The 24,102-nt window shown below is 37.3% G+C and overlaps 1 protein-coding gene across 2 annotated transcripts in view; it reads left to right on the top strand.

Moving 5' to 3' along the window:
• LOC128660597 (collagen alpha-1(XV) chain) overlaps positions 1-24,102 on the top strand; it is a 674,535-nt gene that overhangs the window by 256,799 nt on the left and 393,634 nt on the right. For both annotated transcript variants that reach the window (XM_053714523.1, XM_053714522.1), the window contains exons 7-11: positions 878-1,002; positions 1,764-1,889; positions 3,882-3,908; positions 6,433-6,486; positions 21,932-22,027. In XM_053714523.1, coding sequence (XP_053570498.1) covers positions 878-1,002; positions 1,764-1,889; positions 3,882-3,908; positions 6,433-6,486; positions 21,932-22,027 — 428 coding nt within the window. The remainder of the gene's footprint in view (positions 1-877; positions 1,003-1,763; positions 1,890-3,881; positions 3,909-6,432; positions 6,487-21,931; positions 22,028-24,102) is intronic.

Below are 24,102 nucleotides of genomic sequence, written 5' to 3'. Positions count from 1 at the left end.
GCATCTTTATGATTACAGTGTTTATTGCACCTATATAACTAGAAAGTGTTCCACCACCAACCTCTTAAAAGCATTGTTTCCACATATGACAAGCTGGGACGTACAGAGCAAATCACAAGCGGTATCACCCAGGCTATTGCAAGAAACTAGGTATATATGAGGTATATATGCTTATCTCAGGGGTGATTCTCAACCATACAATGCAGAGATTCAAACAGTTAATCACAAACCTAATGATTATGATTTAGGGGAAAAGATGGGGCACCTCATCTTCTGACACCTATTCCTACATTTATTTAAAGGGATATATAACCAAAAAAAAATTCTTTCTTGATTCAGATAGAGCATGAAAATGTAAACAACTTTCTAATTTACTCCTATTATCAATTTTTCTTTGTTCTCTTGGTATGCTTTGTTGAATGAGCAGCAATGCACTTCTGGTTGCTGACTCAACACATGGGTGAGCCAATGACAATCAGTTGATATATACAGCCACTGAGCTTTTCTAGATAAACCTTTCAGCAAAGACTAACAAGAGAAGGAAGCAAATTAAATAATAGAAGTAAATTGGAAAGTTGTTTAAAATTGTATGCTGTGTCTCAATCATGAAAGAAAATTTTTGGGTTTCATGTCCCTTTAAGTCTCGCTCTTACTGCTTTGCCCCTCTCCTTGCTCTGTAATCTAGCACTGGACACACACAAAATGCACTACCTTGCAAACTGAGGGCAATGGCTGAGGAGTACAGCAATGAATGCGGCTGTATAAAAAGCCTCAGCAATGGCTTGTATGTTTTTCTATTACTTGTTTGTCTGCTACATTCTAGGACTGTTGTAGTCCATTTCATTTTAATTAATTATAAATATATTTTTGTACATAGGATCTCTTGATATAGTGAAGACCAGTGAGGAAATAGATGCATCAACAACTTCAGACCAGCACAGTTTGAAAGTTGAAGCTGGCTCGGGAGCTGACAATTTGCCAAATGAAGAAAGGCAGAAAATGGTATAACATGTTTCTGAAGCAAACTGCAGTGAATGTAGACTATATTTACTACTATATATGTGTATTACATTTGTTTATAGTGTCTCCAAAAGCAAAGATCACAGCCCAAGATATCCTGACCTTGTAAATGTCCTAGTTCAAAAAGTAAAACCATGGACCACCTAAATACCTGCTCAGAAAATCTAATCATACCCCCTATGACCCCAGACATCTTAAATCCTTCATAACCAATCCACAATCCCTCCATATCCACAGTCACTAACTCCACCCTCTAAACACACAGTCGTTCCTTGCACTGCTGCGACTCAGCTCCTAAACACCTGGTCCTGGATGCCAGTTGGGACATCTTGAGAAGTGCTCTTAACTGTGCTGCAACATATCTATATTGTGATAATTATTTGTGTTTTGCATTATCGTACTAGTATAGACCTCTCAATCTGGTAATTTAGTGGAGCAGTATGACCACCAAGATAAATATCAAGAGAATGGGTGGGCACTGAGTGGACCTCATCTTTTGCTACCTATTTCTTTTTTTTAAATCCTCCTCCTCCTTCCTTTACTTGATTCCCAGTCCTGAGTAGAATGATGGTCAATGCTGGTAGGTGAAAAAGTGGAGGGCTGCTGGGACATGCTACAGTAATGACTGGAATTTCTTTTCCCTACCCAGCACCCATAACATAATATAAAATCCCTTAGAAATGAATAACAAGAACTTTATACATGTATTATTTTTATGCTACTGATGTATTCTCTTTTTCTAGGGACCTAAAGGTGAAAAAGGTGAGCCTGGTGTAGCAGGGCCTCCTGGAAAGCCGTGGTCGCAGGATCATGAGGGGCCAGTTGGCCCTCCTGGACCCCCTGGAAAAGATGGAAGGAAGGGTGATCCTGTAAGAGAATTAACTATTTTGCTGCTTATATATTCAATAATTTAGGCCATCATTTTTCCCCAGTGAAATTTATTTTTTAACACGTCTAACATTTTAGTTAATCTGTATCTTTTATTCTCAGGTCTTAAGTTTTTTCTTGATTGACAATAGGTCCTATTCTTCAAAGTGTTAAAGAAGAGAGAGAGAGAGTAGAGACTCAATACGTAACTACACAAAGACAGGGATTTCAGCAAACACTTTTAAATGTATTAATTCACAACAAATTTGTCATAGATTCAGTGCATATCCTTTTGGTGCAAACACCTAGTGAAAAAAACATTAATAAATCAAAACCAACAAAAAAAACTATGGTTAATTTGAAATACATTCAGAGAGGAGCAGCTCCGTCTACTTACAGTAGGTAAAGAAAATAAAGAAAATAGGCAACACATCCACTAGAGGGTGGTTTCACAACCTAGGTGAAAAATTACCACCATAGTTACCCTTGAGGATCTACGTCTAAATTCTTCACAATCTAAGTATATTAATTACCTTAAGAGGCAAGAGTAATTTGTATGGTTATAAATAGCAGGTAAATCAGCATACATAAAGGAAAAACCTTACACCTCAACCAGAGGGTAGCTTCGCTACATTAGCGATAAATGCGGCTACCAATGGTGATCCTTGAGTATCTATGCAGAGATTTTAAAACATAAGTTACAGTACACTGTAGGAATACAAAGATAGCGTGGGTGATATGGGGTATGCACAACACCTATTACAGAGTACACCACTATAATGCAATAGTATTGGGCATCATGAAACAAACTGTGTAATTAGGATCTATGTGCACCCCCAGATATATCAGAACGCCACTAGCACAGGGCTAAATGTTGCATAAGCTGTTTCAATAAAGTGCAAGAAACATCAGAAGCACTTAAAACATAGTATAGTTTGGGGACATATGGTGCAGATATTTAGTCCAATGTTAGGCTCACAAAAGACTCAGCGTGGTGAGCCTATATGTTCCATTTGTGGGAAGATGCATAGGAAGGTGCGTGTATAATTACCACCGTAAGTCCTCCATATAGATCATGCTTCTTTAGAAAGGGTCCTCCCAAGTGGGTGTCTGGAATGTATAAGCTAGGTGGCTGCCTAGCTAAATACTAAATGCAGTTGGTTTGCTGGAGGTTCGTTTTGGCACTTGCTTTCCTCTGCATATCTGCCTAATAGTGATTGAATTATAGTGGTGTCCTCTGAAATAGGTGTTGTGCATACCCCGTATCACCTACGCTATCTTTGTATTCCTACAATGTACTTTGTAACTTATGTTTTAAAATCTCTGCATAGATCCTCAAGGATCACCATTGGTAGCCGCATTGTTTGCTAATGTAGCGAAGCTACCCTCTGGTTGAGGTGCAAGGTTTTTCCTTTATGTATGCTGATTTACCTGCTATTTATAACCATACAAAGTACTCTTGCCTCTTAAGGTAATTAATATACTTAGATTGTGTAGAATTTAGGCATAGATCCTCAAGGGTCACTATGGTGGTAATTTTTTGCCTAGGTTGCAAAGCCATCCTCTAGTGGAGGTGTTGTCTATTTTCTTTATTTTCTTTACCTACTGTAAGTAGATGGAGCTGCTCCTCTCTGAATGTATTTTGTATTAACCATGCACTTCCAGTTCTCTCAATTGGAATATTAATTTAAACAATTGCACTTTTAACGGATTGGAATGCCATAAAAATGGAAGCCAAAAAATAGCCACTATCAACTTTGTTATTTTGCACAGCAAACCAACATATTGCTGTTACACCTTGGTAAATTAGCTCTGCAGAATAACAATTAAATTGGGGTGATTCTCCTCACGGGAGAATTCTTCAAATACTTGGTAACTCTGGACCATGATTCTTATTATTACTTGTAGTTAACATGATTTTTCTGCCTGCACTTTAGCTGTTATTCCTTTATTGGTCTACTTTGTTTCAATTACATTTCTATTACGTGTTTCAGGGTGTTCCTGGAAAAGACGGGTTGCCGGTGAGTATTTTACAATTTATTTTATTTTTATCTATTTTCCATTCAAGCATCAGAACTATTTTGCCTCAATGTTATGCAAATCATGTATGTGCAGTTTTCTGTCATATTAATAATCATTAATTTATTTAATTAATTATTCAGTGTGAAATAAAAACGTATATTCATGTTTAAATGTGCCGGCACCAATCAGCAGTTAGCTCCCAGTAGTGCATTGCTTCTCCTGAGCCTACCTATGTATGCTTTTCAACAAAGGATAGCAAGAAAACAAACCAAATTGGATAATAAAAATACATTGGAAAGTAGCTTAAAATTGCACAATCTATCTGAATCATTAACATTTCATTTTGACTTTACTGTCCCTTTGAGTTGGCAAGTGGTATTCTGGGGGTATTACAGTCCCAACATACTAGTGTTACACACTTTGAAATAAAATGTGTTATAAAATTCTGCCTTAGCCAAAAATTAACAAGTATATTTAGAGATTTTGCACACGGCACAGCAAAATGCTATTTTGCTGTGAGGTGACGTTTCCACCTCTTAGCCAATACGCATGCGGGCCAGCTGGCAACATGCCGGATAGCTAGCACGCAATTGGCTAAGAGGTGGAAAAGTCACCTCGCAGCAAAATAGCATTCTGCCGTGGCCGGCCTGAGGCGCTCAGCTTCAGACAAATAAAGGAACTTTCAGCATGAAGTATTTTATACTTCTTGACTTAAAGTCCGCTTTAATTGTTCAACTGGTAAATCCTAGCATTTCACAAATGCTAGGATTTACCATCACTTTAAAGGGCCATTAAATATATTTAACAAGTGCAAAAAAAGTGCATAAAGACAATGCAATAACAGTTACTCTGAATCTTAAATAAGAAGTAGATTTTTTCTGACAAATTTATCCCACCCTCCCCCATTTTTCACCCCCTTGTGTCATTTGACAGCCATCAGCCAATCCCAGACCAATATAAAGATACACTGTAAACTTGTGCACATGCTCAGAAGTAGCTGGTGCCTTAGGAAGCACGTTTATAAAAAGACTGTGTAAAAATATATAATGGAAGTGAATCAGAAAGTGTCTTTAAACTGCATGCTCTTCATGGATCATGAAAGTTTAAATTTTACATTAATGTCCCTATAAGTGTTACATTTTTTATCTACAACTTAATAAGAATGTGGATTTTTTAAAAAAAATTTGTTTTAGACCTTTTAAAGGGACATGAAACCCAAAATGTTTCTTTCGTGATTTAGAAAGAGCATGTCATTTTAAACAACTTTCTAATTTACTTCTATTATCTAATTTGCTTCATTCTCTTGATATCACTTGCTGAAAAACATATCTAGATATGCTCAGTAGCTGCTGATTGGTTGCTGCACATAGAGGCCTTGTGTGATTGGCTCACACATGTGCATTGCTATTTCTTCAACAAAGGATATCTAAAGAATTGAGCAAATTATATAATAGAAGTAAATTGGAAAATTGTTTAAAATGACATGCCCTATCTGAATCATGAAAGTTTAATTTTGACTAGACTGTCCCTTTAAGTCTTTTAATGGAGACTGAACAAATATGCCAGCAAGCATTTGATTAAACAGTTTAAGATAAAAAGTGAAAGCTTTTATGAACTTGGCACAGTATTTGATTAATAAAACCCATCAGGGACCAATTCATTGTATAGATGTAATTGATTAGTAGCCACAAGTAATTCCTCAACAGTGACAGAGAGCTTTCTACTGCAAGGACAGAATATCAATATTCCCTTTTTTTTGTATGGGTATTTGTAATTGAGTGTAGTAGATATGAAATAGCTAAAAAAAAACAGTCTTGGTTATTTCCTCCCAGGAACATTTAATTTTGTTTACTTTATTTAGTTCTAAAATATCATTGATCTATTTGTCAGCTTTATTATATGTCTTTTGTTTTTGTCTAATCCAGTAAATATCTATCATATATTGAGGAAATGGTTTATTAAGGTTTTTTTTTTTGTATCTTTGTATGGATGGGCTAGTACTATGTACAGAAGTTTAGTTTGTATAAACTTTAGAATCATATTCTGGTGAAGAAGGAAGGGTAAACATGGAACAGACATGAGCATGGTCTATCGAAGAGAGCATTCCGATTTTAATACTGATCAACTTAAAGAATATGCTTTTAATACATAAGAATAATAGTTAATATGATAAGAGTGTCTCTAAAATGAACAATGACCTATTTTGTTGGTGGACATGCAGCTGAGAAGTACTTTTAGATGATCCAGCATCATTTTGGAAGTAATAAAGAGATGCGTTTGAGACAGTGTTAAAATCAATGGCCGTTGGGGCAAATATAAAGCGGTGAATTTGTGTTTTAAGAATATCATGATATGCTACAATAATTCAACAAAACTAATGTGGTCATATATATTTATTGTGTTTTTTTTTTAGAATTTTCTTTTGATTTCTTGATGGTACAAAATAATTTGGGTAGTTTGTATTTTAAGGTATTGTAATTTGAATTAAATCAATTTATCAGTGTAATAACATTTTAATTTTAGGGTGAAAGAGGTGTTCCAGGTCTGCAAGGAAGATCAGGTGCTACGGGAGAAAAGGTATGTGCCCTCATATACCATCCCCATGGAGATGTGACCCAAATCAATAACTACTTCTTTCTTTACTTAAGTCAACAACAGTATCTTCCTGAATTAATTTCTGTCACTTAGAGCTCCTATTTAAAAAAATAAAAATAAAAAATACAATTGATCCCTTTTCTAATGGTCCCCACACATACTGTACAGCTTAACAATTGTGCAGCGTTTTCGTAATCATCTACAGGCTGTATATTCTCAGGACTCAAATAGAAATCCTCCTTAACCCCTTAGTGACCAGACCATTATTAAATTTTCTTACCGTTAAGGTCCAGGGCTGTTTTTACATTTCTGCGGTGTTTGTGTTTAGCTGTAATTTTCCTCTTACTCATTTTCTGTGCCCACAAATATTATATATCATTCTTCTCACAATTAAATGGTCTTTCTAAAGATACCATTATTTTCAGCATAGCATATAATTTACTATAAAAAGATATATAAAATATGATGAAAAAATTAAAAAAAACACACTTTTTCTAACTTTGACCCGCCCAAATCTGTTACACATCTACAACCACATCTAGAGATAGTTACATTATCTGTCAGGATTCCCTGAATAACCCTTCATATGTATATATTTTTTTTAGCAGACAATCCTATTGATCTAGGCCCATTTTGGTATATTTCATGCCACCATTTCACCGCCAAATGTGATGAAATAAAGAAAAACTTTCGCCTAGATTTAGAGTTCTGCATTAGGGTTAAAAAGCAGCGTTAAGGGGTCCTAAAACTGCTTTTTAATGCCCACTGGTATTTAGAGTCAGGCAGGAAAGGGTCTACCGCTCACTTTCTTTCTGCAACTCGAGGCTACCGCAAATCCCCTTACGTCAATTGCGTATCCTATATTTTCTATGGGATTTGCCTAACGCTGGTATTACAAGTCTTGGAAGAAGTGAGCGGTACAGCCTCTACCGACAAGACTCCAACCGCAAAAAAAAGTCAGTAGTTAAGAGTTTTATAGGCTAACACCGGAACATAAAGCTCTTAACTACTGTGCAATAAAGTACACTAACACCCATAAACTACCTATGAACCCCTAAATGGAGGCCCCCACACATTGCAAACCCTATAATAAAAATTTTTAACCCCTAATCTTCCGACCGGACATCGCCACCACCTACATTATCCCTATGAACCCCTAATCCGCTGCCCCTAACATCGCCAAAACCTATATTATATTTATTACCCCCTAATCTGCCCCCCCCAACGCCGCCGGCACCTACCTACACTTATTAACCCCTAATCTGCCGACCGGACATCGCCGCCACTATAATAAATGTATTAACCCCTAAACAACTGCACTCCCACCTCTCAAACAGTATAATAAATTTTACTAACCCCTAATCTGCCCTCCCTAACATTGCCGCCACCTACCTACAATTATTAACCCCCAGTCTGCCGCCCCCAATGTCGCCGCTACTATAATAAAGTTATTAACCCCTAAACCTAAGTCTAACCCTAACATCCCCTAAATTAAAAATAATTTAAATAAATCTAAATAAATTTACTATAATTAAATAAATTATTCCTATTTAAAACTAAATACTTACCTATAAAATAAACCCTAATATAGCTACAATATAACTAATAGTTACATTGTAGCTATTTTAGGATTTATATTTATTTTACAGGCAACTTTGTATTTATTTTAACTAGGTACAATAGCTATTAAATAGTTAATAACTATTTAATAGCTACCTAGTTAAAATAATTACAAAATTACCTGTAAAATAAATCCTAACCTAAGTTACAAATACATCTAACACTACACTATCATTAAACTAATTAAATAAATTACCTACAATTATGTAAACTAAAATACAATTAAATAAACTAAACTATTATAAAAAAAAAAAAAACACTAAATTACAGAAAATAAAAAAATTACAATAAGTTTAAACTAATTACACCTAATTACATCTAAGCCCCCTAATAAAATAAAAAAGCCCCCAAAATAATAAAATGCCCTACCCTATCCTAAATTACAAAGTAATCAGCTCTTTTACCAGCCCTTAAAAGGGCTTTTTGCGGTGCATTGCCCCAAAGTAATCAGCTCTTTTACCTGTAAATAAAAATACAATACCACCCCCAACATTACAACCCACCACCCACATACCCTTACTCTAAAACCCACCCGATCCCACCTTAAAAAAACCTAACACTACTCCCCCCTGAAGATCACCCTACCTGGAGCTGTGTTCGCCCATCTGGGCACCGATGGGCCAGAAGTGGACATCCGGAGCGGCAGAAGTCTTCATCCGATCAGGGCATAAGAGGTCCTCCAAGCGGCAGATGTCTTCATCCAAGCGGCATCTTCAATCTTCAATCAACCGGAGCGGACCCATCTTGAATCCATCCGACGCGGAGCCATCCTCTTCTTACAATGTCCTAAGGCCGAATGAAGGTTCCTTTAAATGACGTCATCCAAGATGGCGTCCCTCAAATTCCGATTGGCTGATAGGATTCTATCAGCCAATCGGAATTAAGGTAGGAAAAATCTGATTGGCTGATGCAATCAGCCAATCAGATTGAAGTTCAATCCGATTGGCTGATCCAATCAGCCAATCGGATTGATCTCACATTCAATTGGCTGATCGGAACAGGTTGATTGAAGATGCCGCTTGGAGGACCTCTTCTGCCCCGATTGGATGAAGACTTCTGCCGCTCCGGATGTCCACTTCTGGCCCATCGGTGCACGGCTGGGTGAACACGGCTCCAGGTAGGGTGATCTTCAGGGGGGGTAGTGTTAGGTTTTTTAAGGGGGGATCGGGTGGGTTTTAGAGTAGGGGTACGTGGGTGGTGGGTTGTAATGTTGGGGGGGGTATTGTATTTTTATTTACAGGTAAAAGAGTTGATTACTTTGGGGCAATGCCCCGCAAAAAGCCCTTTTAAGGGCTCGTAAAAGAGCTGATTACTTTGTAATTTAGGAAAGGGTAGGGCATTTTATTATTTTGGGGGCCTTTTTTATTTTATTAGGGGGCTTAGATTAGGTGTAATTAGTTTAAACTTATTGTATTTTTTTTATTTTCTGTAATTTAGTGTCTGTTTGTTTTTGTATTATAGTTTATTTAATTGTATTTTAGTTTACATAATTGTAGGTAATTTATTTAATTAGTTTAATGATAGTGTAGTGTTAGGTGTATTTGTAACTTAGGTTAGGATTTATTTTACAGGTAATTTTGTAATTATTTTAACTAGGTAGCTATTAAATAGTTATTAACTATTTAATAGCTATTGTACCTAGTTAAAATAAATACAAAGTTGCCTGTAAAATAAATATAAATCCTAAAATAGCTACAATGTAACTATTAGTTATATTGTAGCTATATTAGGGTTTATTTTATAGGTAAGTATTTAGTTTTAAATAGGAATAATTTATTTAATTATAGTAAATTTATTTAGATTTATTTAAATTATATTTAATTTAATTTAAGGGGGTGCTAGGGTTAAACTTAGGTTTATTGGTTAATAACTTTATTATAGTAGCGGTGACGTTGGGGACGGCAGAATAGGGGTTAATAATTGTAGGTAGGTGGCGGCGATGTTAGGGAGGGCAGATTAGGGGTTAATAAAATGTATTATAGTGTTTGCGAGGCGGGAGTGCGGCGGTTTAGGGGTTAATACATTTATTATAGTGGCGGCGATGTCCAGTCGGCAGATTAGGGGTTAATAAGTGTAGGTAGGTGGCGGCGTTGGGGGGGGCAGATTAGGGGGTAATAAATATAATATAGGTTTTGGCGATGTTAGGGGCAGCAGATTAGGGGTTCATAGCTATAATGTAGGTTGCGGCGGTATCCGGAGCGGCAGATTAGGGGTTAATAATACAATGTAGGTGTCAGCGATAGCGGGGGCGGCAGATTAGGGGTTAATAAGTGTAAGGTTAGGGGTGTTTAGACTCGGGGTTCATGTTAGGGTGTTAGGTGTAGAATTAGAGAGTTTTTCCCCATAGGAAGCAATGGGGCTGCGTTAGGAGCTGAACGCTGCTTTTTTGCAGGTGTTAGTTTTTTTCAGCCAGCTCAGCCCCATTGTTTCCTATGGGGATATTGTGCACGAGCACGTTTTTCCAGCTTACCGCTACCGTAAGCAGCGCTGGTATTGAGGGTTGAAGTGGAGCTAAATTATGCTCAACGCTCCCTTTTCTGAGGCTAACGCAGCCATTCAGAAAACTCATAATACCAGCGTTGTCTTAAGGGTGCGCTGGAAAAAAAAAGGCTCGTTAGCACCGCGGGTCTTTACCGACAAAACTCTAAATCTAGGCGTTTATCTTTTTCACAAACTTTAGGTTTCTCAATGAAATTATTTACAAATAGCTAGTGCAATTATGGCACAAATGGTTGTAAATGCTTCTCTGGGATCCCCTTTGTTCAGAAATAGCAGACATATATATATATATATATATATATCACTTTGGCATAGCTTTTTGGTAATTAGAAGGACCAAACTTGTATTATGCCCAGCAGTGAAGGGGTTAATTAGGTAGCCTGTAGGGTTAATTTTAGATTTAGTGTAGAGATCAGCCTTCCACCTGACACATCCCCCCTCCTGATCCCTCCCTAACTCCTCTCAAACAGCTCTCTTCCCTCCCCCACCCCCCAAAGGTCACCCCCATCTTAAGTACTTGCAGAAAGTCTGCCAGTATAAAAATATATATATATTTTTAAATATATTCTGCAATGTAGGATATGCCCTTACCCCCCAACCTCCTTGATCCCCCCCAAACAGCTCTCTAACCCTCCACCCTCTACCTATTAGCCATCATGTTAGGCACTGGCATCTGTCTGCCAGTACCCAGTTTCCAATGTTTTTTGCTCTTTTTTTTTTAAATAAATGTTTTCCGTAGTGTAGCTGCCCCCCTCATTCCCCTCCCCCTCCATGTTCCCTTTCCCGAGACATATATACACCATCTCCCTCCTTCCCACTCACTAAATGCTTGTAGTGTGGCTGTAGCAGTTCCACCTGCTCCCGCCCCCTCATGCCCCCTTCCGCCCATCTCCCGCCCCTCTCACACCTCCTCCCACCCCCTCCAGCGATAGGCCACCCACCCGCCTCCCTCCTATCCCTCCCACTCCACCAACGATCAGCACCATCGCTGGCCGATGCAGAGAGGGCCTCAGTGTCTCTCTCTGCATTGGTTGCTTCAAAAAGGGTATTGCACGATGCCTCAATATCAAGGCATCACTGCAATACCCTGAAAGCGTATGGAAGGGATCACGATCGCTTCCAGCACTTGAAACATCCTCGGTCGTTAAGGGGTTAAACAGTTTTTGAAATAGCTATTTTACATTTACTATGCACCTTTACAGATATTTCAGTTTACCATTTTTATACTATTGACTGGTCCTTTAAGACGATTTCTATATTTGACATTTCAACCAAAATTGGGATCCACAAGGATGCATTTCAGTTTTGAATAGAAACATTTATGTAATATACATGTTTTAGCGAAATGTTTCAAATAAAAGCTATAGCTGCTTCAAAAGTGTATTTAAGTATGCACCGTGCACCAGCATTTTAAACACAACACTTGCTCAGAGAGGTACATGAAAGCCAAAATTTTGCTTTCATGATTCAGATAGAGAATACAATTTTAATAAACTTTCTAATTTACTTCTATTATCTAATCTGTTTCATTCTCTTGGTATCATTTGTTGAAGGAGCAGCAATGCACTACTAGTTTCTAATTAAACACATGGGTGAGCCAATCACATTCAATATATATATATGCAGCCACCAATCAACAGCTAGAACCTAGGTTCTCTGCTGCTCATGAACTTACCTAGATAAACCTTTCAGCAAATGATAACAAGAGAAGGAAGCAAATTAAATAATAGAAGTAAATTGGAAAGTTGTTTACAATTGTATTCTCTATCTGAATCATGAAAGAAAAATTTTGGGTTTCATGTCCCTTTAACCCCTTAGTGACCGAGGACGTGCAGGGTACGTCTGAAAAAAAAAGGCAGTTAACGCCTGAGGACGTACCCTGCACGTCCTCGGTGTGGAAAGCAGCTGGAAGCGATCCTGCTCGCTTCCAGCTGCTTTCCGGTTATTGCAGTGATGCCTCGATATCGAGGCATCCTGCAATAACCATTTTTAGCCATCCGGTGCAGAGAGAGCCACTCTGTGGCCCTCTCGGCACCGGACATTAACGGCTATGTTCGTTGGTGGGTGGGAGCCGGTGTGGGAGGTGGGTGGCGGCCATCGATGGCCTTTGTGATGCGGAGGGGGGCGGGATCGGGGGCGGGGACGACCGGGGGGGGGCGCGCACGGACGCGCGCACGTGCACGGGGAGGCCGGGCGGGCGCGTGCACGGGGAGGGAGCGGGTGGGAACCACTACGCTACAGAAAGTTTTTTCTTATAAGTGGGGATCAAAGGGGTTTATGTATTTATTTGTTGATCGGTTTGGCTGGGGGGATATTGGACTGTGGGGGGGAAGCTACACTACAGAAACAAATCAAAAAAAATAATAAAAAAAACATTTTTATTTGCAAACTGGGTACTGGCAGACAGCTGCCAGTACCCAAGATGGCCCCAATAAGGCAGAGGGGGAGGGTTAGGGAGCTATTTTGGGGGGATCAGGGAGGTTGGGGGCTAAGGGGGGACCCTACATAGCAGCATATGTAAATATGCTAAAAAAAAATATATATATATTTTTTTTAATACCTTTTATTTTAGTACTGGCAGACTTTCTGCCAGTACTTAAGATGGCGGGGACAATTGTGGGGTGGGGGAGGGAAGAGAGCTGTTTGGGAGGGATCAGGGGGTGGGATGTGTCAGGTGGGAGTCTGATCTCTACACTAAAGCTAAAATTAACCCTGCAAGCTCCCTACAAACTACCTAATTAACCCCTTCACTGCTGGCCATAATACACATGTGATGCGCAGCAACATTTAGCGGCCTTATAATTACCAAAAAGCAACGCCAAAGCCACATATGTCTGCTATTTCTGAACAAAGGGGATCCCAGAGAAGCATTTAAAACCATTTGTGCCATAATTGCACAAGCTGTTTGTAAATAATTTTAGTGAGAAACCTAAAGTTTGAAAAAGTGAACAATTTTTTTTTATTTGATTGCTTTTGGCGGTGAAATGGTGGCATGAAATATACCAAAATGGGCCTAGATCAATACTTGGGGTTGTCTACTACACTACACTAGAGCTAAAATTAACCCTAGAAGCTCCCTACATGCTCCCTAATTAACCCATTCACTGCTGGGCATAATACACGTGTGGTGCGCAGTGGCATTTAGCAGCCTTCTAATTACCAAAAAGCAAAGCCAAAGCCATATATGTCTGCTATTTATGAACAAAGGGGATCCCAGAGAAGCATTTACAACCATTTATTCCATAATTTCATGAGTTGTTTGTAAATAATTTCAGTGAGAAACCTAAAGTTTGTGAAAAAATTTGTGAAAAAGTAAAAAATTTTTTTTATTTGATCGCATTCGGCGGTGAAATGGTGGCATGAAATATACCAAAATGGGCCTAGATCAATACTTTGGGATGTCTTCTAAAAAAAAATATATACATGTCAATGGATATTCAGGGATTCCTGAAAGATATTAGTGTCCCAATGTAACTAGCGCTAATTTTGAAAAAAAGTGGTTTGGAAATGGCAAAGTGCTACTTGTATTTATGGCCCTATAACTTGCAAAAAAAGCAAAGAACATGTAAACATTGGGTATTTCTAAACTCAGGACAAAATTTAGAAACTATTTAGCATGGGTGTTTTTTGGTGGTTGTAGATGTGTAACAGATTTTGGGGGTCAAAGTTAGAAAAAGTGTGTTTTTTTTCCATTTTTTCCTCATATTTTATAATATTTTTTATAGTAAATTATAAGATATGATGAAAATAATGGTATATTTTGAAAGTCCATTTAATGGCGAGAAAAACGGTATATAATATGTGTGGGTACAGTATATGAGTAAGAGGAAAATTACAGCTAAACACAAACACCGCAAAAATGTAAAAATAGCCTTGGTCCCAAACGGACAGAAAATGGAAAAGTGCTGTGGTCATTAAGGGGTTAAGGTGCATGTACCATCTCGTAATTACTTAATTTGTTAATTGCTAACATGATTACAAGCCCGACTGGCACTCTGAGCAGCTGCAATATTTAAGATGCTGGTGTACTGAGAATATCTAGATATGATTCACATGCACGGGCAGAGAAAAATGGTAACACTAAAACAGTGATGCATTTTATTAGAAGGATTTTCGCCAATACATATATTGTAAATATGTTTCTATCAAAGTGCAATTCAATTTTGACAGGAATTTCCCTTTAACAACCCAGGAGTTAGGCAGATATAAATTGTTCAAAACATTTGTTTCTGGGTATTGCATTTATTTGTGTCTATCACCTTAACCTGGATTGAAACAACAATTTTGTTTTCTCTCATAACCTCTTCCTTTTGTGCAGTTTTTTTCCTAAGAAGTTATAAGGATGCGTAATATTTATGGTTTTCAGTTTTGCTTTTGTAGATTTGATTGAGCCAAATTCAAACCCTTTCAAAAGCTTTAAACCATTCTTCTGGTTAAGAACTATCCAAGAATCTGTTTTACTTACGGGATAATATCATTGGTTATACCTCATTTAAAGGGACACTAAACCCAACATTTTTCTTTTATGATTTAGGTAGAGAATACAATTTTAAGCAACATTCCAATTTACTTCTATTATCTAATTTGCTTAATTCTTTAGATATCCTTTGTTGAAGAAATAGAAATGCACATTGGTGAGCCAATCAGACGAACCACATATGTGCAGCCACCGATCAGCAGCTACTGAGCCTATCTAGATATGCTTTTCAACAAAGCATATCAAGAGAATGAAGCAAATTAGATAATAGAAGTAAATTTGAAAATTGTTTAAAATTGTATGCTCTTTCTAAACCATGAAAGAAAAAAAAATGGGTTTCATGTTCCTTTAACAAATTTAATCTAAGATTAGCTAAGGATTAAATTCCAGCATTTGTTGTGTCTCAGTTCTTTTTAAGAGCTTTGATTTCATATTTAAAGGACCAGTAAATACAGCAGATTTGCATAATGAACAAATGCATGATAAAGAGACATTGCTATAGCACTTGATCTGAACATAAAATGAGTAGAAGATTTTTTTGGGACAAATTTCAAAGTTATGTCTATTTCCACTCCTCCTGTATCATGTGACAGCCATCAGCCAATCACAAATGCATATAAATATTTTCTGTGAATTCTTGCACATGCTCAGTAGGATCTGGCGACTCAAAAAGTGTAAATATAAAAAGACTGTGCACATTTTGTTAATAGAAGTAAATTGAAAAGTTGTTTAAAATTGCACGCTCTATCTGAATCATAAAAGTTTAATTTTGACTTGAGTGTCCCTTTAAGCCCCTTTTAAACAACTGTGCAAATCACAACTTGCACCTGTTTGCATACATCTTACGCTATTTTTCAATGCAGCAAATATGGTACTTGCCTTTCTGACAGCTTCGTAACCTCTTAAGGACATATGACGGAATTTTTCCGTCATAAAACAATTGAGCAAACTGAAAGCTGTGTCCTTAAAGGGTTAAAACCTAAGCAAGTATTTCTTTTTTATCCCTAGCCCAACTTTCATATGAATTTCTGTGGTATTAACTTCTTGGAAGATTTTACATACACCTCATGGTTCAAGGCAACATACCTACCATTATATATAATGAAAATCGGATATTTGTTTTCGTTTACCTAAACAAATATCCAAATGAACGCACTAACAAAATGTTTAATGTTTAAAAAGGTAGATTATCCCTTTATTACCGAATACACTTTTTACCTCTATGATTACTTTGTATCTAAGCCTCTGCAGACTGTCCTCTTATCTCAAGGCTATTAACAGACTTGCATTTTAGCCAATTAATGCTGGTTCCTGCACAACTCCATGAGAGTGAGCACAATGTTATCTATATGGCACACATGAACTATCACTGTTTTGCTATGAAAAGCAATACAAATGCACTGAGATAAGAAGCTGTCTGTAGAGGCTTAAAACCAGGCAGAAATTTAGAGGTTTACATGTTATAAAGTATATTAATATAACAACGTTGGTTGTGCAAAGCTGGGGAATGCGTAGTAAAGGCATTGTCTATCTTTTTTTTTTAATAACAATTTTGCAGTAGACTAACTTAAAAGAAAATGAAAAAATCCTGATGAAATTCATCAGTATTTATTTGTTTCCTTTAAATTGATTTTTAAGACTGTATACTTACCTTAATGGGCTATGGAGACCGCACTAACCCGATCCTCTTCTTGCCAGGTCCCTGGCTGCGCTAACAGGAGGTTTAACATGCTGGGCACCCAGGATCTGCACTAACCTCCTGTTAGCACAGCTAGGGCTATGGCAAGAAGAGGATCGGGTTAGAGCACTCTGCTGAGCGCAGTAGGGTAAGTATGTAGCTACAGGTGAACTTTTCACTTGTACCTTCCAAACATTTACATTCGTTTTTTTAAAAAAAAAAAATTTTGAAACCGAATAGTGCAAGGAAAAAATATTTGGGGTAACAAATTTTCTCCAATAGTTTTATGAAAATTGGAAATTAATTTTTTCCCCCTGCACATGTCATATATATATAGATCAAATAATACAGACAAGCACTCCCAATACGTACATACTCATACATGCATACATATATATTTTTATAGGTAATTATAGGCAATTTGTCTCTGAGGACGGGGGCGACACTGAAAACGTTTAAACATTAAATAGAATGTGGTTTATCAAATCCGGATGAGTGCTTTCCATTTCTGGATTCTATAAGTATTATTTGAAATGCACCCCGGTGGTTGCATCTGTTGAAGAGTGCTGGGCTCACTTGGGACTTGTATATACACATAAATATATATACATACACACACATATATATATATATGCAAAATAAATAAGAAATTGGTTCATAAGAACCACTAAGTCTATTATAGCCAGCACTAATATATTATGCCAAAATTGACTGAAAATCCAATAATGGGTTGAGAGACATGAGGGGACACATGGATTTGAAGACCGTACTGTAAATACATTCATTTATTTAAATACCAAATTACCACAGTTTCAAGATGATCGACACAAGATGCCATAATAGACTTAGTGGTTCTTATGAACCTATTTCTTATTTATTTTGCATTACTATAGACCCTATATTGCCTGGCACCCCTAGTCTGCTATATACTTAAAACTAAAGATTAGGGTGGATTTTTTTGCTTTATTAACATTTGGTGCTGTGAGTTGCTTCTCTTTTATATAATAAATATATATATATATATATATACACACACATATATATATATATATACACACATACATATATGTACATGTATATATATATATATATATATATATATATATATATATATACATACATACATACATACAAACATACACACAGTACTGTGCAAAAGTCTTAGACCACCATTAGATGTGTTGTTTTAGCAATGGTATTATGACCATATATAATAATTTCTCAGTCTCTTTATTAGAATACAACCAGAAAATCCAGGATATTTGTAAGCAGTATTAAAAATCAGAAAAACAGCTTCTTTAGGCTAAAGTGGCCAGCATTTAGTGTGACCTCCTCTTACACTTCACAATAGGTTTGTGCAAGACATGTTTAAGCATTACATACACATGTGGTATGAGTTTAATTAATTGGAAGCTTCCTAATAAGACCAACTTTCAATTACATCATTCCATTAAAAATACCAAACATCATAGAATTTGACAGACATAAAATCATACTTTTGCATCAGCAAGGCCAGTCTCAAAAATAAATCAGCAAACAATCTGAATACTCAAGATGAGGTATTCAATCTGTTTTGAAGAAATGTTCAGAATCAGGAGAGGTCAAGGATAAAAAAGGACTGGAAGGCCAAGAAAACTTTGAAAATCTGATAAAAAGTTTCTCAGAGTTTATTTTTTGAGAGACCGAAAGAAGCTCAGCAAGGACCTGGCTCAGCGTCTGGCAGCTTCATCGAGATGCCAAGTTAACCCTTCAACAGTTCAAAGAAAATTGATCAGGAATGGTCTTTGTGGAAGGGTAGCAGTCAAGAAAACACTTTTTTGGAAGGGGAACAAGGTAAAAAGTCTCAGCCATGCTAAACACACAAAGATTGGAATGAAGATTGGTGGAAAAGAGTATTATGGAGTGACAAATCCAACTTTGACATTTTTGGGTCCAATCGTCGACAATATGTAAGAAGAAAAGTACAAAAGAGATGGAAGAATGAGTACTTACGGCATTCAGTGAAACATGGTGGAGGGTCTGTCTCGGTTTGGGGCTGCATTTTTGTCCAGTGGTGTTAGCAATATTGTCCGAATTGATGGGATCATGAATGCTGAAAAGTACAGACAGGTTTTAATTCATTGTGCAATTTCTTCCTGATTGGGAATGGTTTTAAGATAGTCTCCCTAAAAGAGTTCAAGATGTGCTTATTGCCAAGGAAAGTCACACTAAATGCTGACTTTTGCCTGAAGAAGACATTTTGTTCTGAAAATGTAGTTTTTTTTATATTTTGTCTACATATTTCCTGTACTTATAAAAAGAGGGAAAAATAAATATGGATGGTCATGAAAACTGTTGGTGGTTTAAGACATTTGCACAGTACTATATATATATATATATATAGATAAACATAGATAAACATAGATATTGACGGCAGATAAGAGCCATAGGCCCAGCAAGTCTGCCCGACCTTACCTAACAGTATAAACTTATCTAGTTCGTAGGATAGCCCTATGCTTGTCCCATGCATTTTTAAAGTCCCCCACAGTGTTTGTTGCTACTACCTCTTGAGGAAGTTTATTCCATAAATCAATCACTCTTTCTGTAAAGAAGTGCTTCCTCAAATTACTCCTGAATCTACTACCCTTTAGCTTGAGCTCATGACCCCTTGTTCTTGAATTTTCAATTTTATGTAAAATACCCTCAGCCTCAGTTTTACTAAACCCTTTAATGTACTTGAAAGTTGCTATCATATCACCTCTTTCCCTTCTCTCCTCTAAGCTATACATATTTAGGTCATTGAGCCTATCCTGGTAAGTTTTATTTTTTAGACCATGTACCATTTTGGTAGCCCTCCTTTGCACAGATTCAAGTTTGTTAATATCCTTCTGAAGATATGGCCTCCAGAACTGCACACAATACTCAAGATGAGGCCTAACTAATGATCTATAAAGTGGCATATATATATATTTTATTTAATCCCTTAACGACCAAGGACGTGCAGTGCAGGGTACGTCCTCTTAAAAAAGTCACTTAACGACCAAGGACGTACCCTGCACGTCCTCGGTTTGGAAAGCAGCTGGAAGCGATCCTGATCACTTCCAGCTGCTTTCCGGTTATTGCAGGATGCCTCGATATCGAGGCATCCTGCAATAACAATTTTTGCCCCTCCGGTGCAGAGAGAGCCACTCTGTGGCCCTCTCTGCACCGGACATCGATGGCCGCATTCGTTGGTGGGTGGGAGCGGAAGTGGGAGGTGGGCGGCCATCCATGGCTTCTTAGTAAGAGAGGGGGGCTGGATCGGGGGCGGGGGGGCGCGCACGGGCGCGCGCGCGTGCACAGGGGGCGGCGGGAGGGTGCGTGCACGGGGAGGGAGCGGGTGGGAACCGCTTACACTACAGAAACTATTTTGCTGCTATTGTAAAAAATAATACTTAAAAAACCTAATGGAAATCATCTAAGGGATCTGGGAGGGGGTGGGGGATTGATCTTGGGGGGGGGGGAGCTACACTACAGAAAAAACTAAAATAAATTGTTAAAAAACATTTTTACATGCAAACTGGGTACTGGCAGACAGCTGCCAGTACCCAAGATGGCCCCCAATAAGGCAGTGGGGAGGGAGTAGAGAGCTGTTTGGGGGGGATCAGAGAGGTTGGAGGCTAAGGGGGATCCTACACAGCAGCATATGTAAATATGCTTAAAAAAAGAAAAAGAAAAAGAAATACCTTTTATTTTAGTACTGGCAGACTTTCTGCCAGTACTTAAGATGGCGGGGACAATTGTGGGGTGGGGGAGGGAAGAGAGCTCTATGGGAGGGATCAGGGGGTCTGATGTGTCAGGTGGGAAGCTGATCTCTACACTAAAGCTAAAATTAACCCTGCAAGCTCCCTACAAGCTACCTAATTAACCCCTTCACTGCTAGCCATAATACACGTGTGATGCGCAGCAGCACTTAGCGGCCTTCTAATTACCAAAAAGCAACGCCAAAGTCATATATGTCTGCTATTTCTGAACAAAGGGGATCCCAGAGAAGCATTTACAACCATTTGTGCCATAATTGCACAAGCTGTTTGTAAATAATTTCAGTGAGAAACCTAAAATTGTGAAAAATTTAGCGTTTTTTTTAATTTGATTGCATTTGGCGGTGAAATGGTGGCATGAAATATACCAAAATGGGCCTAGATCAATACTTGGGGTTGTCTACTACACTACACTGAAGCTAAAATTAACCCTAGAAGCTCCCTACATGCTCCCTTATTAACCCCTTCACTGCTGGACATAATACACGTGTGGTGCGCAGTCGCATTTAGCAGCCTTCTATTAGTAAAAAGCAAAACCAAAGCCATATATGTCTACTATTTATGAACAAAAGGGATCCCAGAGAAGCATTTACAACCATTTATGCTATAATTGCATAAGTTGTTTGTAAATAATTTCAGTGAGAAACCTAAAGTTTGTGAAAAAAATTGTGAAAAAGGGAAAAAAAAAATTATTTGATCGCATTTGGCGGTGAAATGGTGGCATGAAATATACCAAAATGGGCCTAGATCAATACTTTGGGATGTCTTCTAAAAAAAAATATATACATGTCAATGGATATTTAGGGATTCCTGAAATATATCAGTGTCCCAATGTAACTATCACTAATTTTGAAAAAAAGTGGTTTGGAAATAGCAAAGTGCTACTTGTATTTATGGCCCTATAACTTGCAAAAAAAGCAAAGAACATGTAAACATTGGGTATTTCTAAACTCACGACAAAATTTAGAAACTATTTAGCATATGTTTTTTTGGGTGGTTGTAGATGTGTAACAGATTTTGGGGGTCAAAGTTAGAAAAAGTGTGTTTTTTTCCATTTTTTCCTCATATTTTATAATTTTTTTTATAGTAAATTATAAGATATGATGAAAATAATGATATCTTTAGAAAGTCCATTTAATGGCGAGAAAAACGGTATATAATATGTGTGGGTACAGTAAATGAGTAAGGGGAAAATTACAGCTAAACACAAACACCACAGAAGTGTAAAAATAGCCTTGGTCCCAAACGGACAGAAAATGGAAAAGTGCTGTGGTCATTAAGGGGTTAAAGCCTTTATATTAACAAATATAACACACCAGTGAATATGCAAGTACAATTTCTATTGAATATTTGTTTTTTTGTGTTCTACTATAGGGGGATCCTGGTTTAGGACTTATTGGAATTCCTGGCCTTCCAGGACCACCTGGACCACCCGGACCACCAGGCCCAGTTTCTCCATCAAAAGAAATTGTGAGTGTTAATTTCTTTACTAATGTAACTTAAATTATACACTGTGTGCTAGTGGATTCCAAAAATAATGAATGCTGACTTAATTATTTGTCAGACTATCTCTTCTGTAAAAGACAGACACTGTGACGTTGCCACCAAGCACGGTGCACCTAAAACCCATTGCCTTAAACACCAATAGGTGTAATTCATATCATGTTTGCACTAATAACCCTCTAAAACTATGGGCTAGATTACAAGTGGGGCGCAAACATATTAGCACTATTAACACTGCTCAAATGAAATCATGAGCACTCCTATGTTTGTGCTGGTACTAAAAAAAGAAAGACCCAGGCACGTTAACATCTGGAAGACAGATAGCGCAACCACTCTAGCTCCATTTCCCCATAAACTTTGATAGGACACTCTAGAAAATCCTGTTCTGTTTTTCACAATAACCCAAAGGTACGATAGGCCAACTATGCTAAAGCCGAAGGTACGTTAAGAAATACCAATGTTCTTCACTTAGAAGAACATGTTCTATTTATTTTTAACTATAAATCTATATGAGAATATATATATTATTATATGTAGATATTAGTACTTAAAAATAAAAAGAAGATTTCCAAGAGAAGAATATAGATATTTGAGGTATTTCTATTAAAAAAAGAAAGTGGAGCGATATATTTTTTTTATTTGTGATCGTGAAAACTCTGCTAGAGTTAAACTTTTTGCACTAGTCAGGTTGCGTTTGTATTACAAGTTCCAAAAAACATCTTTTGTACTAGCGTTAAACCAAAGAGCACGAAAATCCTAACTTAAAGGGACAGTCAACTCAAATTTTTTTATTGTTATAAAAAAACAGATAATCCCTTTATTACCCATTCCCCAGTTTTGCACAGAAAACATGGTTATATTAATACACTTTTTACCTCTGTGATTACCTTGTTTCTAAGCATCTTATGTTAATATAACTATGTTTTTTGTGCAAAGCTAGGGAATGGGTAGTAAAGGCATTATCTATCATTTTAAAAAATAAAAAAAATTGTGTTGACTGTCCCTTTAAGTTTTTACGTGCACGTGCATGTATTCCCCCATAGAAATCAATGGAGAAAAAAAAGGAGAAAAAAACCCAAACACCTGAGATTGCGCTAAACTCCATTGCCTATTTGCGTTCCCCATAGAAGTCAATGGAGTGAATAAATATATACAGTATATATATATATATATATATATATACACACACACAAATACATATTTAGCAATGTATATGTATGTTTTAATGTTAAAGCTCTTTGTCTGCCTTTTTTTCGCACACTTGAGAACTCATAACTTAAAAATGGCATACGTTAATGGCAATTGCGCTAGCACAATTGCGATTTCGCTCAACTTGTTATATTAGCGCAATGAAAAAGGCTTGAAAACACAATATCACTTGCGCAAAACCATTTCCGTCTCACCTGTAATCTAGCCCTAATTTTGTCTAAAAATGATATTGGATATTTGAAGGTGTTTGATTAGGAAACATCAAAAGTGTATATATGTTTGTGTATATATATATATATATATTTATACATACACACAATACACAATGGAGGGTCCAGCACAAATAGAAGGATTCGCACTTATCTTTCTTGTGGGGTGCACGTACGTCAGAGGATCCGGCAACTCCTCTCATACATAAAAAGTCTGAAAGGAAGACATCAGCACCAATAGTTCATTCAAGTGTAGTCTTGGGTGTAGTGAAATGAAGACAAAGCAGCAACGTTTTGGGTCCACCTGACCCTTAGTCATGTTCTTGGGAACTGCTTGTGCAATGCCGCCCCCTGCAGATTCGCTGTCAATCGACAACTAGCAGGGTGTGTCAATCAATCAGTTCATATGAGATAGGGCGGATTTATGTCCGCCGCCTCAGAGGAGGCATACAAGTGATAAATCGGCCCCTTCAAGTACAATTCATTTGCAAATAAATGATAAATTCATATGTTTTGCATAGTTTTTTTCATTCCCTTTTATTGTCAATTTTTTGTTTAAACATCTGTTTATCTCGATAGCAAACTCTAGTGATATCTGTTATAGGTATATGGCATCAAATTATA

This window comes from Bombina bombina, chromosome 5 (genome assembly GCF_027579735.1).
Source record: "Bombina bombina isolate aBomBom1 chromosome 5, aBomBom1.pri, whole genome shotgun sequence".
NCBI classification, from domain to species: domain Eukaryota; kingdom Metazoa; phylum Chordata; class Amphibia; order Anura; family Bombinatoridae; genus Bombina; species Bombina bombina.
Note: the sequence above shows the minus strand (reverse complement) of the source record. Positions and strands in the feature narration are given on the sequence as shown.